The sequence below is a fragment of the Nicotiana sylvestris genome, chromosome 9, assembly GCF_000393655.2.
Source record: "Nicotiana sylvestris chromosome 9, ASM39365v2, whole genome shotgun sequence".
Lineage (NCBI taxonomy): Eukaryota > Viridiplantae > Streptophyta > Magnoliopsida > Solanales > Solanaceae > Nicotiana > Nicotiana sylvestris.
In genome coordinates this window covers 178,012,748-178,032,540 of record NC_091065.1, presented here as the reverse complement: position 1 = coordinate 178,032,540, position 19,793 = coordinate 178,012,748, and the positions used below count along the sequence as shown (strand labels likewise).

Below are 19,793 nucleotides of genomic sequence, written 5' to 3'. Positions count from 1 at the left end.
TTGTTCTTTAGAGTCTCAGGGACGTATGGCGCACAGAGCTTGAGCATTTGCACCAGGGTGCTATGACTGTCTCAAAGTATGTTGTCTGTTACACTAGCTTGGCTAGACATGCACCAGCCTTGGTTTCTACTGTTCGCGAGAGGGTTCACCGGTTTATTGAGGGGCTTATTCCCAGCATCAGGTCTAGCATGGCTCGTGAGTTGGAGATAGATATTTTTTATCAGCAGGTGGTGAGCATTGCTAGGAGGATTGAGGGTATGCATGCTAGGGAGAGAGAAGAGAGGGGTTATATGAGTCACCCAGCTCTGGTGCCCATTATTCTGGTCATTATTCTGGTGCCCATGCCCCAGCTGCAGGTCATCATGGTAAGAGTTATATGAGTCACCCTATTCATTCAGCTCTTCTAGCAGCCAGTGGTATTCCAGCTCCTCCTAGGCCTCAGGAGCCTTATTATGCACCTCCGATTTCTAGCGCGCCTCCTGCATGGGGTGCTTACAAAGGTCAGTCCAACAGACCTGGCCCGAGCCAGTCATGGCCGCCACGTCCTCCCAGAGCTTGTTTTGAGTGTGGTGACACACGCCATGTGGTGAGGTATTGCCCTAGACTTGGGAGGAGTGTGCTTCCACAAACTTCTAAGCCACAGTGTGCCCTGCAGAGTTCTCAGGTTATGATTACTACACCAATTTCTACCCCACCTGCTCAGCCAGCTAGAGGTGGAGGTCAACGAGGTAGAGGTCTCCCTAGAGGGGGAGGCCAGACCAAATATTATGCCCTTCCTGCCCATACCGAGGCTATTGCCTCCGATTCTGTCATCACAAGTATTGTCATGGTTTGTCATAGAGATGCATCGGTTCTATTCGATCTAGGCCCCACTTATTCTTATGTGTCTTCTTATTTTGCTTCGCATTTGGGTGTACCTCAGGATTCTTTGAGTTCCCCTGTTTATATTTCTACTCATGTGGGAGATTCTCTTGTTGTCGACCGCGTTTATCGGTCGTGTTTGGTTGCTCTTAGTGGTTTTGAGACCAGATCCAATTTATTGTTACTCAGCATGGATTGATTTTGAGACCAGATCCAATTTATTGTTACTCAGCGTGTTTGGTTGCTATTCTTGATTGTCACGCCAAAACCGTGACGCTGGCTATGTTAGGTGTACCGCATGTTGAGTGGAGGGGTGGTTTAGATCACACTCCCAGTAGAGTTATTTCTTTCCTTAAGGCTCAGCGTATGGTTGAGAAAGGGTGTGACGCATATCTAGCTTATGTGAGAGATGTCAGTATTAATTCCCCTTCAATTGATTCAGTCCCAGTAGTACATGATTTCCTTGATGTGTTTCCAGCTAACCTTCCAGGCATGCCGCCCGATAGAGATATTGATTTTGGCATTGATCTGTTATCGGGCACTCAGCCCATTTCTATTCCATCGTATGGCTCCTCCTGGGTTGAAGGAGTTAAAGGATCAGTTACAGGAATTGCTTGATAAGGGTTTTATTCCTTCCAATGTATCCTTGGGGTGCTCCTGTCTTGTTTGTGAAGAAAAAGGATGGTTTTATGCGTATGTGTATTGATTATCGTCAGTTGAACAAAGTTACAGTGAAGAACTGTTATCCTTTGTCTCGCATTGATGATCTGTTTGACCAACTTCTGGGCGCATGTGTGTTTTTAAAGATTGACTTGCGCTCAGGTTACCATCAGTTGAAGATTCAGGAGCCAGATATCCCGAAGACTGCCTTCAGGACTCGGTATGGTCATTACGAGTTCCTTGTTATGTCATTTGGGATGACCAATGCCCCAGCAGCCTTCATGCATTTGATGAACAGTGTGTTCTGGCCGTATCTTGACTCTTTCATCATTGTCTTTATTGATGATATTCTTGTATACTCCTGGAGTCGGGAAGATGATGAGCAACACCTAAGGACAATGCTTCAGACTTTGAAAGAGAAAATATATGCAAAGTTCTCGAAATGTGAGTTCTAGTTGGATTCTATGGATTTCTTGGGTCACGTAGTATCGAGTGAGGGTATACAGGTGGATCCGAAGAAAGTAGAGGCAGTGCAGAATTGGCCCAGACCATCCTCAACTACAGATATTCGTAGTTTTCTTGGATTGGTGGGGTATTACCGATGATTTGTTGAGGGGTTTTCATCTATTGCAGCACTTATGACTAGGCTGACCCAGAAGGGTTCTCAGTTCTAGTAGACGGAAGAGTGCAAGACAAACTTTCAGAAGCTCAAGAAAGCTTTGACTACAGCCCCAATTTTGATATTGCTTATAGGTTTGGGGTCTTATACTGTCTATTGTGATGCCTCAAGGATTGGCCTTAGAGCGGTTTTGATGCAAGACGGTAGGGTAATTGCCTACGCGTCCAGACAGTTGAAGGTACATAAGAAGAATTATCCTGCCCATGATCTTGAGTTAGCTGCTATTGTTCACGCCTTCAAGATATGGCATCATTATTTGTATGGTGTTCCTTGTGAGATTTATAATGATCATCGGAGCTTGCAACACCTATTTAAGCAAAAGGATCTAAATTTGCGCCAGAGGAGGTGGCTAAAGTTGCTTAACGACTATGATATCACTATTTTGTATCACCTGGGCAATGCCAATATGCTGGCCGATGTCTTGAGTTGGCGGGAAGAGAGTTTGGGAAGTTTGGCTTATTTACCAGCATCAGAGAGGCCCATGGCGATGAATGTTCAGGCCATAGCCAGCCAGTTTGTGAGATTGGATCTTTCAGATCCTAGTCAGGTTCTAGCTTGCATGGTTTCTCGGTCTTCTTTATTTGATCGTATCAGGGAGCGTCAGTATGATGGCCCTCATTTGCTTATCCTCAAGGATAAGGTTCAGCATGGTGATGCCAGATATGTGACTATTGGTGATGACGAGGTATTGAGGATGCATGGTCGGATTTGTGTACCCAATGATGGGCTTTAGGAGTTGATTTTAGAGGAGGCCCATAGTTCGCGATATTCCATTCATCCGGGTGCCGCAAAGATGTATCAAGATTTGAGGCAGCACTATGGGTGTAGGCAGATGTAGAAAGATATAGTTGGATTTGTAACTCGGTGCCTCAATTGTCAACAGGTGAAGTATGAGCACCAGAGACCGGGAGGGTTGATTCAGCAGATAGAGATTTCGGAGTGTAAATGGGAGAGGATCACCATAGACTTCGTAGTTGAACTCCCTCGGACTATGAAGAAGTTCGATGCCATTTGGGTGATTGTGGATCGGCTGACCAAGTCCTCGCACTTCATTCCTATGTGTACTACTTATTCTTCGGAGCGGTTGGTGGAGATTTATATCCGGGAGATTGTTTGTCTGCATGGCATTCCAGTTTCAATCATTTCAAATAGAGGTACTCAGTTCATATCACAGTTCTGGAGGGGGGTACTCGGGTGGAGTTGAGCATAACATTTCACCCTCAGGCGGATGGACAGTCCGAGCGCACTATTCAGATTCTTGAGGATATGCTCTGTGCGTGTGTGATTGGGTTTGGAGGGTCTTGGGATCAGTTCTTGCCATTGGCGGAGTTTGCCTACAACAACAGCTATCAGTCCAGCATTCAGATGGCACCATATGAGGCTTTATATGGTAGGTGGTGTAGATCCCCAGTGGGTTGGTTTGAGCAGGGTGAGCCTAGATTATTGGGCACAGACTTGGTTTAGGATGCTTTGGAGAAGGTCAAAGTGATTTAGGATAGACTCCGTACGGCCCAGTACAGACAAAAGGGTTACGCAGATCGGAAGGTTCGTGATGTTTCCTATATGGTTGGAGAGCGGGTTCTACTTCGGGTTTCACCTATGAAGGGCGTTATGAGATTTGGGAAGAAAGAAAAGTTGAGCCCGAGGTTTATTAGCCCTTTTGAGATATTGAGGCATGTTGGGGAGGTTTCTTATGAGCTCGCCTAACCTCCCAGCTTGGCAGGAGTTCATCCGGTATTTCATGTTTCGATGCTCCGGAGGTATCACTGTGATCTGTCGCACGTGTTGGATTTCAGTTCAGTCCAGTTGGACAAGGATCTATCTTATATTGAGGAGCCGATGGCGATATTAGGCAGGCAGGTTCGAAAGCTGAGGTCAAAGAACATTGCATCAGTAAAGGTTCAGTAGCGGGGTAACCTGGTCGAGGAGGCGACCTGGGAGACCGAACAGGATATGCGCAGCCGATACCCTCATCTTTTCACTACTTCAGGTATGTCTCTATGCTCGTTTGAGGACGAACGAATGTTTAAGTGTGGGAGGATGTAACGACCCGGCCGGTGGTTTTAAGAATTTACGCCCCGATCCCTATTAACTACTTTTCTCGTGTTTATTTCTGCTATTTTGATTTGCCGGGATGTTCGATTTTGCGTTTCGGAGAGTTTTGGTACACTTAGTCCCTAAATGAGAGTTTAATTTCTAGAAATTAGACTGTAGTCAGAGAAGTGTAAAGACGACCATGAAATAGTAATTCCATTAGTTCCGTTAGCTCCGTTGAGTGATTTTGGGCTTAGGGGCATGATCGGATTGTGTTTTGGAGGTCCGTAGCTAATTTACGCTTGAAATGCCGAAAGTCGAATTTTTGAAATTTCCGGTTCGATAGTGAGATTTTGATCCGAGGGTCGGAATGGAATTCCGGAAGTTGGAGTAGCTCCTTAGGGTTGAATGTGACGTGTGTGCAAAATTTTAGGTCATTCGGACGAGGTTTGATATACTTTTAGATCAAAAGCGTATTTTGAGAATTTTGGAGTTCTTAGGCTTGAATACATGGTTAATTCGAGGTTTCGATGTTCTTTTAGGTGTTTTAAGGATTGGTATAAGTTTGGGTAGTGGTTTATGACTTGTTTGTATTTTTTGTTGAGGTCCTGGGGGCCTCGGGATTGTTTCGGAAGGTTGTCGGAGGAGGAATTTGGAAGTTGTTTGAGCAGCTTCAGTTGTAGTTCTTCTGTCATAACCGCACCTGTGGTTGGGTCTCGCAGGTGCGTAGCCACAGAAGCGACACTGTCATTGCAGAAGTGGAACTGGGGAGGTATAGCAGGAGCCGCATGTACGGAAGGATTCACGCACCTGCGTGACCGCAGATGCGTTGTGTAGGTCGCAGGTGTGGATTCGAGATTTTAATGAGTTGTTGCTGATGCGACTTCTGTTCCGTAAAAGCGGGACTACAGTTGCGGTCCCCGGACCGTAGAAGCGGTTTAACTGGGCAGAACATATAAATAGTTGCCTTTGCGAATTTGAGCTATTCTTTCACCATTTTTATCCGAGAAGTGAGCTTTTAGGGATGTTTTTGAGTGGGAACTCAAGAGACCTTCAAAGAGGTAAGACTCTTGGAACCTAAACTCATTATTATGGTGATTTTTATCATTCTAAGCATGAAAAATTAAGGAAAATCAGTGGTAATTAGGGAGTTAGGGCTTGACTAATTAGAGGCCTTTGAGTGATGATTTGAGGAAGCATTTGAGGTCCGATTTTGGTACTTTTGGTATGACTGAACTCGTGAGAGTGTGAGGATTCTGGAAATATATATTTTACCCGATTCCGAGATGTGGGCCCGAGGGGCATTTTGGCCATTTTACCTAATTTCGCGTATTAGCTTAGAATTTAATTGTAGAATCAGTTATTTAAAAGGTTATTTATATTATGCAATTGAATTGAATAGATTTAGGCCATTTGGAGTCAAGTACTCGTGGCAAGAGCATGGTTTTGGTTTGATTTGAGCTGGTTCGAGGTAAGTGACTTGCCAAACCTTGTGTGGGGGACCTTCCCCATAGGATTTGGTATATTTGATAATTGAAATGCCTTGTACGTGAGGTAACGAGTGCGTACTTGAGCTAATTGTTGAAAATCCAATTTTTTTAAAGTAATTTCAATTGTATTCTTTTCCTATTTTATATTACTTGCAACTTAAGCTTGTTGTTAGCTTAGGAAAGCATGTTTAATTGACTTAATTGCTTAAACTGCCTTACCTGTATTATGTGAAGCATGTTAGGTTAGCATTACCTGTTTTATTTGGTATGAAATTTAGCTTAATTGAGTATTACTTGCGTTGTTGTTATACATTTTACTTTGGGACTACGGGACGGCATCCCGGGAGATCCCCCGTACGTATTTATGATTTGAGCTGAGGTGCGGGATACTGAGAGATCTCTAGCACGTATATTGAGGATACCAAGAGATCCTCGGGATACTAAGAGATCCCTAGCATATATTGAGGATACCAAGACATCCCTATCATCTATTGAGGGTACTAAGAGATCCTCGGGATACTGAGAGATCCCCGATTGTTATCCTTGTGAAGAGTGGTATTTCCTTGTGATTGTTTTGCCTCTGTTTCAGTTATTGAATTCCTTATTTCCTGTATTAGATTCTTATTGTTAGCTTTCAACTGTACTGCTTATCTTATTCTGTCATACCTTATATTTTTATTTTATCTTAGTAAGGACCTGACTTTCCTCGTCACTACCCGACCGAGGTTAGGCTTGGCACTTACTGAGTACCATTGTGGTGTGTTCATGCCCCTTTCTGTACATGTTTTTCATGTGCAGATCAAGGTACATCTACTCAGAGTTACCATCCTTGAGGCGAGGCGATCCTTTAGAGACTTTGAGGTATATCTGGCGCGTCTGCAGACGGAGGAGTCTCTCTCCATTTTCTCTTGTAGTTACAACCCTTCTGTATTTACTTTGTTTTAGACCTTCGGGAGTTAGAGCACTATATAATATCCTTAGCTTGTGATTTCATGAGATTCCGGGTTTTGGGAAAAGTAGTAGTTTTTGAGAGTTGATATTGTGTATACCGAGTGGCACTATTAAATACTATTTTATTCACTATTTCAGTTTTTATTTGTTTTCTTCCGCAAATTGGTTTAGTTTCCGCATTATTAGGCTACCTAGACGTAGGGACTAGGTGCCGTCATGAGGGTTACCGGAGGGCGAACCGGGGTCGTGACATTAAAGCATGCCTATATTAGTTAGTAAAATTGTGTTGACTATTCCAGTAGTTAGTTGATTGCTGTATTTGCAATTATATGATAGTTTGTTTTGCCTAAATAATTAATTAGTTGTAATTTAGTTTTAGAGTATAATTGTCAACTAATTATTAGTTTTAGCTTATCAATTCTGGTTTGGCATTGTTTGGTATCAGTTAAGATTGTAAGGGGTTAATCGAACAAAAGAAAAACTTAAGGGGGTTCATGGGAAGGGTATGAAATATGAATTTCAGATAAAGCCAATTGAGAAGATTCTAGAATATGGGCAGCTGGCCCTATTTGGCCAGTACAAAATACTGGAACCAATTAGGGGCTGCCAGCTCTCCAAATTCTTGTTAAAGATGCTCTTGTGGCTGAAGGGAATAATTCCCTTACCCTTTTCAGCACATGGCATTCTTTATAGCTATATATAGAACCTTTCTTCACTCATTTGAAGGAGATTTCAGAACCCTAAAAACACTCTAAAGGTTTAGCTATTGTTTCATTAGTAGCTGATTCCCTTTTCTTCTGATTTTAGCAAAAAATCTTAAGAACCTCTTTGGGATTTCTGGTTCTCATAAGTCGAAAAAAGGGATTGAATGTGAGGATTTCTTGTTTTTCTCTGGGATTTACTGGTGTTAGCTGCTGTGTTTGCTCATCTTCCATTAGCAATTGTGAGGTTTAGGGTTAGTTATCATCAATTCAGGGTTTCATTTTCTGTTTCTGGTGTTCTGCTTCTACCTGCTGCTTTTAGGTATGCCAAAACACCTTTGTATTTCTCTTTGATGTATAAAAATGAGGTTCTTTAGTTGGTTGATTCCATGACTATGCCTATTGTTTGAGTTCTTTTGTGTTTGTTTTGTTGCATGTGTTGCCTATGTCTCTTTGTTAGCATCAACGTTTCATATCAGCTCTTTCTCTACTCAGCCATCAGTTGAATTGTCTTTTAAGAGTTAAGATTATTCCAGTTCAGATGTTGTTGATATTTGTTCATCCTGTTGGAGCATGTTAGTAGTCAGCATTTAACCTTGTTATGGTCCATTTAGTCATATAATTCTTGGTATCATGAAAATCTGTATTAAAGCCATATCTAGTGATGTGCTTAACATGGAAAATGGAGGATTGGGAAGCTTGAGCAACTGCGGGCCAAAGTCTGGATTCCATATGTTGAAATGGAGCTTTTAATTTCATGAAGTATAAGATTCAGTGTGTTGAATCGAGCATTTTGTCATAAGAAAAGGCTATGGGCCCCATTCGTGATGTTACAGAATGCCAAAATGTCATTTTTAATAACTGTCATTCATATTAGATTTTCATTGTAATATAAACTCTTTAGTTATGTATTCCCTGAGATTTGGGTAGAATTATTTAGTCATAGTTAGATTCTAGTAAAACTTGATTATATTGGGCTTGTAGGGTGATCTAATGACTAAGCATGTTTCCCTAGTATTATTAAACTTTAGTTATATATATTTGGCTTGTGGGCTTTATAAAAAAACTTTTTAATATCTCATAATTGTTTTCATGTGCGTATTGACCTTCAGCCACTATTTAATCTCTTGTAGTTGATTGTTATATGTGTATTGGGCCTGGACACATTTAGGCTACCATTATGAAGCCATGTTAATTGGAGTTTCTAAACTCCAATGCTAAGGCAATGTTAATCGAACTTGATCCATTCGCTTGAAATCCATGTTGGCTAACTCCATTGGGACCACTTATTCTTATCACTATTGTGATCAAGGCCAGTAGCTGTCAACACTAAATGATAAATAATTGTTATTCTCCAAATCTTTCTTATGGACAGTTTTTCTTGCTAATTGACTAAAGTTAAGTGAAAACTAGAATTGCATAAGTGTCAATCCCTTTAACACCACTCTATCCAACTATATATTTCTGTAATCCCTGGCCTTCTGCATGACCTCAAACTTAGGAAAATAATTCGTGCACATCCGTAATTTGCTTTAGTTGAGTACAATTGTTTTTTAATAAATTGAGGCTTGCCATTCACAAATAAATTCCATAACCTATGGCCCTCACATTAATGCAAAAACTAATGTGGAAAAATACTTTGAACATTTGTAGTTTGCTTTAGGCACGTCTATAATAAAACTATTATAGCTTCGGGTACGGTTCCCGTGACATAGTTGTGATATATAATTTTCAAATCCAGGGGTACATTCATGTGACCCGACCATAACTTCTAATAATGTTAATAAACTAAACATGTTGTAGATCGTGGGTACGGTTCCCGTGACGCGATTAGTAATGTGTACAAAAACGAACGAGTGCACGATATCGCGACTTGTTCAAACAATTTCATAATTGTTTTAAATAATTAAAAGCGGTTTTAAAAAGTTTAAAAATGCACAATAGGTTTTAAACATCTAATTAATTAGATACTTATGCCAATTAATAATAGTTGAGTGACCGTGCTAAAACCACGGAACTCGGGAATGCCTAACACCTTCTCCCGGGTTAACAGAATTCCTTATCTGGATTTCTATTTTTCGCGGACTGTAAAACAAAATCAAACTTCCTTGATTCAGGATTCTAAAAAAGTGACTTGGGACACCATAAATTATCCCAAGTGGCGACTCTGAACTTACATAAATAATTCCGTTTTGATTATTGTCACTTTAATTGGTAAAACGCCCTTATACCCTCTTCCGGGGTAGAAAAATGAGGTGTGACATCTATGACGACTCTGCTAGGGAACGAACATAGAATCTCTGGTTCAGAATTCAAGAATTCAGCCTTAGAATAATTGTTATATTTGGTTTTTATTTATTATCTAATTTTTACGTGTTTGAGCCTAATGTGCTAAATGCCGCTTTTTACCGCTTTGATATTATTTGAACAGTATATAAACTGTTGCAAAACCTTTTTCTTTTAATCTTCTAGAAAGTGCATACTGACGTGACTTCTTTTCTGTTAGTGTCATACCCTTATTTAGAACGAAGTTCGGATAACATACAAAGCCGGATGACCTTTTGGTTCCCGGTACGTAGCTCTCCCTCTCCCCCCGGGCTCGAGTTGTCCGCTCAGGTAACCCAAGTCTAGAATAATACACCTAGGATTTAAACCTAGAATAACATAACCTCATGCCGGATCCCTAGTAGGAACACTTGTTTGCATCATGTGCATTTGACTTTGGGGACTCAACACAGGGGTTGGGTCCGTTAAGGACAGGTGCACCCGAAAATAAAAGGATCAACCTGATGCATTTTTACGTGCTACCTGTGCATTTATTTGTTTCAGATTTATGTTGATCGGCTTCTAGATTAGGTAAGAAAAATCAAAAGAAAAACCAAGTTCGTGGTATGAGAGAGAATTTCATCCGTTTCCCAAAATCTGGTATCCAAAATATCACGAAACTCTACCAAAAATTTTGAAAAAACGAGAAAAAAAGAGAGAAAAGTTATTTCAAAGTGTTTATATTTTCATGTTGCGTCAAAACCAGCCGAACTACGCGGGTTTGATTCTCACTGGATGTGGGATACGTAGGCAACCCTCATTGGGTCCAGCCCCGTTTTTGCAAAAATAACCAAAATATGAAATGTTGTCATTTTTCTGTCATAAATAGTGTGGGTGACGCCGTTTTTGTCTAAATAGCCAAATGTCCCAACGGAACACCGGAAGGTTGTTTTTGCAAGAATAGCCATCGACAGTTTCTTTGTCAATTTTTGGCCACCTAGCAACACAACCCTAAAATCTTCTATTTTTAAGTGTTGAAGGACCGTATTCGCAAAAGTAGCCCTAATTTATTTGATTTTTGCAAAAAAATAACCTTTTTACCAGTTTTCAAAAAAAGATTCACTTTGTCCTTAAACCAATCACCTTAATTTAAATGTGCAAAATGAGCACGAGTTAAAATTTACCAATGAAGGTTATGACCAATATTCCATCGAAACTATACAAGTGGTGGGAAGATTTTGGTGGGCAAGGACGAGACAAGGTCAATCATTACTTGGGGACGCTCACCAGATTACCAAAGATTCAGGCCTAGGGGAGACATAATAAAAGCACTGGTGACATTTTGGGACCCAGCTCATAACGTTATGCATTTTCGGACTTTGAACTCACACCTACTTTGGAGGAGATAGCGGGTTATGCTGGGAGTACCGAGAGTCTAAGACATAAATACCTGGTCGGTCCAAGGGCTATCACCCCACACAAGTTTCTAGATTTGCTAAAAATAAGTAGGCAGGTCCAGTATACAGATTTGGCAGGTGGGGTTTCCACTCTATACTTCATATACCAACGGTACTGACATATAGGGGGATTTGAATACCTGGAGAGCAGAATCTGTAATAAAGGGAACCAACCAAAATGGGAAGAGCATAGATGTTTCGCTTTCATGGTGGCATTCTTGGGTCTTCTAGTGTTTCCCAGGAAGGATGGGAATATTAATCTACGGGTAGCCGGAGTCGTCAATATTTTGATTACCAATGCCAAGAGAAACCTTGCATCTATGATAGTGTCTGAAATATTCTGAGCTCTCACAGCTTGCAAAGCCGGAGTAGATATTTTTGAAGAGTGCAATTTGTTGCTACAAATGTGGATGATTGAGCATCTGTGTCATCGTCCTCGGTACATGAATTATGGATATATAGGGAAAAGATTCATAGATGAATTCGGTACAAGGGTCAGTGGGTTCGAGATGCTAGAAGGGGTCGGGGATTGGATATCCCGTCTTCATTCCGTAACTGCAGACCAAATAGAATGGACGTTGGGTTGACTTCCTATTAATGAGATTATATACATGCCTGCCACCGGTCCTCACTTCCTCCTAATGGGTCTCAAAGTTATCTGATCTTATGCCCCATACCGTGTTTTGAGACAACTAGGAAGATGTCAAATAATCCCTAAGGGCGAAGACCTTAGCATTCATACAGTCGAGATCCGCTCTGATGGCCAATTTCATGAAGCAGTGGTTCTCCAGATCTGGAGTGAGTGCCAATACTTGACAGCGAACACCCGAGTACGTGATTTATCTAAGGGTGAAGTATTGCCCTCTTACCTTGCCTGGTATAAAAGTAGTGTTGAGTTTGAAAGACTAGCTAAAAGACCCCACCTCAAAGAATTTGTTGAAGCATCACAAGAACAATGGGATTGGCTGACCAAAGAAAATGAATACATGGCCACCATAAGCAAGTTGAAAAAGCAAGTCAGAGATCTTAAATTTGATAATGGGTTGCAATCCGCTGCGGATGAGGGTGAAAAGAAAAGGTTAGCCCAAGAAAATGAAGCCCTCCGAGCCCAAATCCAGAAGATGAAAATAGGAGCTGAGCACCTTGCCAGGAGCGGGACAGATGAAAATCTTATAAACAGTCTTAGGCGGAAAGTATACGACTATGGGGTTGATTTGGAAAAGATTGAAAGTGAACTAGGAAAGGCCTAGGAAAAGTTGGCTAAGAATGCGGAGGAACGGGCAATTTTCATTCAACAGTTGAAGGAAAAATACGACAAAGGAATCATGGGTTTGGAGAAAAAGATCAATACCCTTGAGAGCGAAATGACCAAGCAAGAAAAGAACTTTAAAGCAGAAAGAGAACAATGCTATGCCTTGATGTCGTAACTAGAAGAGGACCTGCAACAGTTGCAAGAGCAAAATCATATGGCCACTCAAGTTTTGGAGGCCAGATCTCAACAAATTGGACGTCTGCTACAAGAAAAGGGCGTCATCAGGGAGAGGATTAGAAGAATTGCTGACTATATTGTGATGAAGTGCAACAAATGCGAGGACATGACCAGGTCCATGTTCTTCGCTGCAGTTATGATTTTTGTCCGTCAGATAATGCACGACCTATATGGCCTCCAAGAAGATATGGCACATAGGCCCGAGGCGAGACCGATTGATGTCCCGCGGGCCCCTAGAGAAGTCGTTGAGGCACTTATGTATTCCTGATTTTATTTTTCGAGTCTGTATTTTCAGTTTCTTTTGGAGTCTGTTTTTCCACTTTGAGTCTTATTTTTTAGTGTTTAAGTCGGTATGATGGAGTCGTTGTAATAGAGGAAAGTCAGAATGTTTTTATTTAATGAAAATTTGAAAACCCAAAAAATATGTCTTTCTTTTATTTCGCATTTATATCCTGAACTACGTAATGATCTAATTCATGCGGTGTCATGATACGTAGGCAATCCCCATAGGATTAGATCATAACCATAAAATGAAAAAAGGAAAAATCAAGTGGAGAGAGAGAGTGGCAAAACGAGAGAACAAAAGCGAGTGCAAAAATAAAAGGAGAACGACAAGAACCGAGTGGGAAAATCAATAGTGACTGAAAAAGGGCAGTCGTGAAAAAGAAAAGAAAAGAGGGAAGAGAAAGTGCAAAGTGAAAAGAGTTAGTTAAGGCCGGGATGAAACATGCAACTGTTCAAATACATAATAGAAGCTTTTAATTGTTCAGGTGCATTGCATCCCAAACGTGCGATTGCCTATCTGTTAAACCCTTCAACACCAACAAGTTTGATGTTTTTGTTGAGATCAGGAAGGTGGTTAGTTTTTCTGGCATTCTGGCAAGTCACCGTATAATACCAGGTCTAAGCACAAGGCAATTATGGCTGGCAAAGAATTGGACGCGAGTGTTATTGACCCGCCGAGAGAGGTGGAGGAATCTGAGCCTAGTTTTAAAGAAGAGTTACATAAGCTGAAGCACCAAATGACCGAAATGTACCAGGCATGGATGAAAGGGCACCCTCCACCATTATGCCCCTCCAACCCTACTTTCATCCCACCACTATCTCCATCTCAAGAGCCCCCCATTATTAATCTATCCCCACAACATGCACCAGGCTTCACCCCTTACCACCACTATCATGGCACCACTTCCCAAACCATCCAAGCTCCACCAGCCAAAACAACCACATACCCTGCTCCGCCAGTTACCCCTGTCTTTGTAGCAGCTCCGCAAGACCCTCCACCGATCTTCAATTGAGCCAGCATTCCAAGCCCAAGATAATCAGTACTATGCCCCAGAGCCCACCTTCAAAATCCCGAATCACTACTCCTTCACTCCTCACTTTGAACTTCCTGTTGAAACTGAGAAGCCGCCCAAAAACACAGAGCAAGAGGAGATATTTAGGAAGGTAAAAATCTTTGAGTAGTTGCTGAGAAATATGCAAGGGTTAGGTGTCCAAGTGAGTGTGGCATATAAGGATCTGTGCTTATTTCCCGATGTCCAGCTGCCCGCCGGATTCAAAATGCCCAAATTCGACTTGTACAATGGGCATGGAGACCCCGTGGCCCACTTAAGAGGATTTTCCAGCAAAATGAGAGGCGCTGGGGGAAAAGATGAATTGCTTATGCAATATTTTATTCAAAGTTTGAGTGGTACAGCATTCGAATGGTACACCCGCCAGGACAACAACAGGTGGTACACTTGGGATGACTTGGCTCAGGCTTTCGCTCGGCATTTCCAGTTCAATGTAGAAATTGTCCCAGATTGCCTATCCTTAACTAAGATAGAGAAAAAGCCCACTGAGAGCTTCAGGGAGTATGGTTTCCGGTGGAGAGAACAGGCGGCACGAGTCGACCCTCCAATGAAGGAAGATGAAATGGTGGATTGCTTTCTTCAGACCTTGGAGCCTACTTACTTTGGTCATCTGGTCTCGGCCATAGGTAAGTCCTTCAATGAAGTGGTGAATATGGGAGGAATGGTAGAGAAGGGACTCAAATCGATCAAGATCATGAGTTACTCTGCCATCAAAGCAACCACACAAGCGATCCAGAATGGCACGGGGGGCGTGTTAGGGAAAAAGAAGAAAGAAGAAAGAAGATGTTGCTATGTTCATCTCAGGATCGGCCTAGCCCAAGGGGTTCACAGCACCATTACACCCAACCTCGACCCCAACCTCAAACCTACACCCAAACTCCATATAATCCACCCCAACACTACTTCCCACCACCAGACCCTCAATATTCAGTCAAGCCACCCTAATACCATGTCCACCACGCACAGTCATATGCTCAACCCCCTCCTTACCCGCAGTGGCGTGCACCAGTTCCAAAAAATTCTTATCTGCCTCTACGAACATACCGAAACCCTACTGGTCCATGCTTTCGCCCTAGGCTGGAGTATAGAAAGGAAAGGTAGCAACGGAAGCAAACATTCACCCCGCTTGGAGAGTCTTACACCAGTCTATTTCAGAGGTTAAAATAGTTGGGCGTTCTAAGGCCGATTGAGTCAAAATTACCGAATCCCCCTCCGAAAAACTTGGATTATTCCCTCGGATGTGCATATTGTTCTGATGCTCCGAGGCATGACATAGAAAAGTGTTGTCATTTGAAGAGCACCATCTAAGAGCTTATTGACACAAACCAGATTGAGGTCCAAATCTCGAAAGCGCCCAACATCAATCAAAATCCATTGCTAGCCCATGCCGAAACACATATGATTGAGATAGTGTATAAGGATGGGAATCCCAAGATGCCTTCAAAGTACGTTATGATGATCCGTGCCAGTGAAAGTAATTCAATCTAAACTCTAGTTGTTAGAAATGCAACATCTTCGACAGTTGAAGGGTTGACAGACAAGCTAAACCAGCTCGATGTTAAGCCACATGTGTTAGTTGCAAAGGGGTCCCCAGATGATGTGGAAACAAAGCAAGGAAAGCCGAAAGTGGTCGTGCCGGGGGTAGCAAGTAAGCCTATCATAATTGTGGAAGGGGCTCGCACGGATCCTATTATCATTAAACCTGTGACCTAACTGTCGGTAGATAACACCAAGGCCTTTCCATGGAACTACAAGAAAGTAATAGTAACTTATAAAGAGAAAGAATTGGAAGAGAAAGTTAACAAAACCCGGGGGTTGACTCGTTCGGGGAGATGCTTTGCCCCAGAGGAATTAAGGAAAGCTAAGCCACTCAAATATAGTCCAACTCTAGTGAAGAAACCAGTAACCGAAGAGGAGGCGGAGGAATTTTTGAGAAAAATGAAGGTGCAAGATTACTCTATAGTAGAGAAATTGAGAAAGACCCCCACTCAGATTTCTCTTCTATCATTGTTGATACATTCAGACAAGCACAACCGGGCCCTCATAAAGATTCTGAATGAAGCTCATGTCCCTGATAAGATCACAGTGAACCATTTGTAGAAGATTGCCAACAAGATATTCGAGGCAAACACGATCACCTTCTCGGATGATGAGTTGCCTTTGGAGGGTACGGAACATAACCAAGCTCTTTATCTTATAGTGAAATGTGAAGATTCCGTGGTCACAATGGTGTTAGTTGACAATGGTTCCAGTGCAAACATTTGCCCTCTCTCCACTCTGCAAAAGTTGAAAATTGATGCTGAAAGGATCCATAAGAATAATATATGTGTCCGAGGTTTTGACGGAAAGGGAAAAGATTCTATTGGCGATATCGTGCTCGAACTAACAATAGGACCAGTTGAATTTACCATGGAGTTCCAGATACTAGATGTGGCCGTCTCTTACAATTTGCTATTGGGTAGGCCTTGGATACTGCCAAAGCAGTCCCGTCTTCTTTGCACCAGATGGTAAAGTTTGAGTGGGACAGACAGGAAATCGTTGTGCATGGTGATGAGAACTTAGGTGCTTACAATGATACATCTGTCCCATTTATTGAGGTCGAAGACGATAAAGGGGCCTTGGGTTTACCAGGTTTCCAAAATAGTGTCAGTTGAGAAGGTTCCGAAAGGGGAATGTATTCCAGGTCCAAAGCTAGCTTCTGCAACAGTCATGGTAGCAAATGAAATGTTGAAGAATGGTTTTGTGACGGGTAAGGGTCTGGGCTCATCTTTCCAAGGTATCGTGCAGCCAGTATCCTTACATGAAAATCTGGGTACATTTGGTCTGGGGTTCAAGCCCAAAAGGGATGATGCGAAGAAGGCTAAAAAGTTGAAAAAGAAGTCATGGTCACTCCCTAAGCCTATCCCACGCCTCTCCAGGTCCTTCGTCAAGTCAGGGGTCGTGAAGCGCCCGATATCAGTAGTTCCAAAGCCTGTGGTCAACTTTGATGAGGAGCTGATTGAAAGGTTCCAGAGCCTATTTGATGAGGTGAACATGGTAAAATTTGAGTAAGGTTCCAGCAAAGCAGATGTGTAGTTTATTGGGCCAAAAGTGAAGCTTAACAATTGGAATGCTACTCCTCTCCCTACTCGGGAGGAGTTTTGGTAGTTTACTTTATTTTCCTTTCTGTTATCTGGATTATTCCAGGATTGTAATCTAGATTTTTATTTTTCGCTTGTTTTGATGTACAAACCCTTTTATCCTTTATTTTCAATGAAATGCAATTTCCCTTTTTCCATTACTCCTGATAGCGTCATTTTTGTCTTTCTTTGTACAATTCGTTTTATGCTAGTTTCAATGACATGACATGCATGAGGAATCTTTGGCCAAGCCTTAAAAGCCAATCTAACTCTAAAATAATAATCTAAGAAATAGAGTGTGATGATGAAATAAAATATGATGAAGAAGCGGCATTTGAGGAAATTAGTAAAGATCTAAATCATTTTAAAGAGAAACCCAAGCCTAATTTGAATGAAACTGAAGCAGTCAATTTAGGAGATCCAGATAATATTAGGGAAACCAAGATAAGTGTACACTTGGAACCACAAATCAAGGAAGAAATAATCAAAGCACTGTTTGAATATAAAGATATTTTTGCATGGTCATATGACGACATGCCAGGTTTGACTACTAACTTGGTAGTTCACAAATTTCCAATTGATCCGGCATTCCCTCTCGTCAAGTAGAAGTTAAGGAAGTTCAAGACTGACATGAGTGTGAAGATCAAAGAAGAAATCACAAAACAGTTGGATGCAAAGGTCATTCGAGTCACGTGATACTCCACTTAGTTAGCTAATGTTGTGCCAGTATCAAAGAAGGATGGTAAGACTAGGGTGTGCGTTGATTACCGCAATCTCAACAAAGCAAGTCCAAATGATAACTTTCCATTGCCGAATATCCACATTTTGATTGACAACTGTGCCAAGCATGCGATCGGGTCTTTTGTAGATTGTTATGCAGGGTACCGCCAGATCTTAATGGATGAGGAAGATTAAGAAAAGACAGAGTTCCTCATGCTGTGGGGAACATATTGCCACCGGGTAATGCCATTTGGTTTAAATAACGCTGGGGAAACTTTCATAAGGGCAATGACTACCGTATTTCATGACATGATACACAAGGAAATTGAGGTCTATGTCGATGATTTGATCATCAAGTCAAGAAAGAAGTCTGACCATGTTGGAGACTTGAGAAAGTTTTTCCAAAGGCTCCGCAGGTACAATATTAAGCTTTAACCCTTCAAAGTGTGCATTTGATGTTCCATTTGGGAAACTGTTAGGGTTCATAGTCAGTCGGTGAGGCATTGAATTGGATCCATCAAAGCTCAAAGCTATCCAAGAATCGCCACGGCCAAGGAATAAAACTGAGGTGATGAGTTTGCTCGGGCACTTAGACTACATCAACAGGTTTATTGCTCATCTCACAACAACTTGTGAGCCCATCTTTAAGTTGCTGAAGAAGGATGCCATGGTCAAATGGACTCACGAGTTCTAGGAGGAATTTGATAAGATCAAAGGGTACCTGTCAAACCCACATGTGTTGGTCCCACCAGAGCCGGGGAGACCTTTAATTCTCTATTTGACCGTCCTAGATAATTCATTCGGTTGTGTGCTGGGTCAACATAACATCACTGGCAGGAAGGAGCAAGCCATCTAATATCTCAGCAAGAAGTTCATATCCTATGATGTTAAGTATACTACCCTTGAAAGGACATGTTGCGCCCTGACTTGGGTGGCATAAAAGTTGATGCATTATTTGTCGTCCTACACTATGTACCTCATTTCTCGCATGGATACTTTAAAGTATATCTTTCAGAAGCCTATGCCCACAAGAAGACTTGCAAAGTGGCAAATTTTGCTCATAGAGTTTGACATCATCTATGTGACTAGAACCGCAATAAAATCCCAAGCATTGGCCAATCATTTAGCCGAGAACCCAGTGGATGAAGAGTATGAGCCATTGAGGACTTATTTTCTAGGTGAAGAGGTGATGCATATTGATAAGGTGGAACACGATGAAAAGCTGGGTTGGAAACTTTTCTTTGATGGAGCCGCTAACATGCAAGGTGTCAGAATATGGGCTGTGCTCATTTCTGAAATAGGGCATCACTACCCTGTTACGACCCAGTTTCGTTTCTATTGCACCAACAACATGGCTGAGTACGAGGCATGTATTTTGGGTTTGAGGCTAGCTGTAGACATGGGAGTCCAGGAAGTCTTGGTTTTGGGAGATTTGGATCTACTGGTGCACCAGATTCTGGGAGAATGGGAGACTCAGAATTTAAAGCTCATACTGTATCGACAATATTTGCATGATCCTTGTCAACGGTTCAGATCAGTAGAATTCAGACATATTCCTACAATCCATAATGAGGTTGCCGATGCCTTGGCTACTCTGGTGTGAATGTTACACCATCTGGATAAGGCTTATGTTGACCCTCTACATATTCAAGTTCGTGATCAGCATGCTTATTGTAATGTAGTTGAGGAGGAACTTATTGGTGAACCGTGGTTCCATGATATCCGGGAATACATCAAGATGGGGGTGTATTCAGTACATGCCACATGTGATCAAAAGAGAACAATCCGACGTTTGGCTAGTGGATTTTTCTTGAGCAGGGGAGTCTTCTGCAAGAGAACTCCAGATTTTGGATTGCTGAGGTGCATAGATGCTAAACAAGCTTCAACCATCATGGCCGAAGTTCATTCCGGAGTTTGCGATCCGTATATAAGCGGATATGTTTTGGCAAAGAAAATTCTGTGAGCAGGGTATTTTCGGCTCACCATGGAATGAGATTGCATCAGCTTTGTAT

The 19,793-nt window shown here is 41.9% G+C and overlaps 1 protein-coding gene across 1 annotated transcript; it reads left to right on the top strand.

Moving 5' to 3' along the window:
- Positions 1–18,751: 18,751 nt before the first annotated feature.
- Positions 18,752–19,384, top strand: LOC138878647 (uncharacterized). Its single transcript, XM_070158336.1, has one exon. It carries the CDS (start codon positions 18,752–18,754, stop codon positions 19,382–19,384), a length of 633 nt encoding a protein of 210 aa, XP_070014437.1.
- The last annotated feature ends 409 nt before the right edge of the window (positions 19,385–19,793 follow it).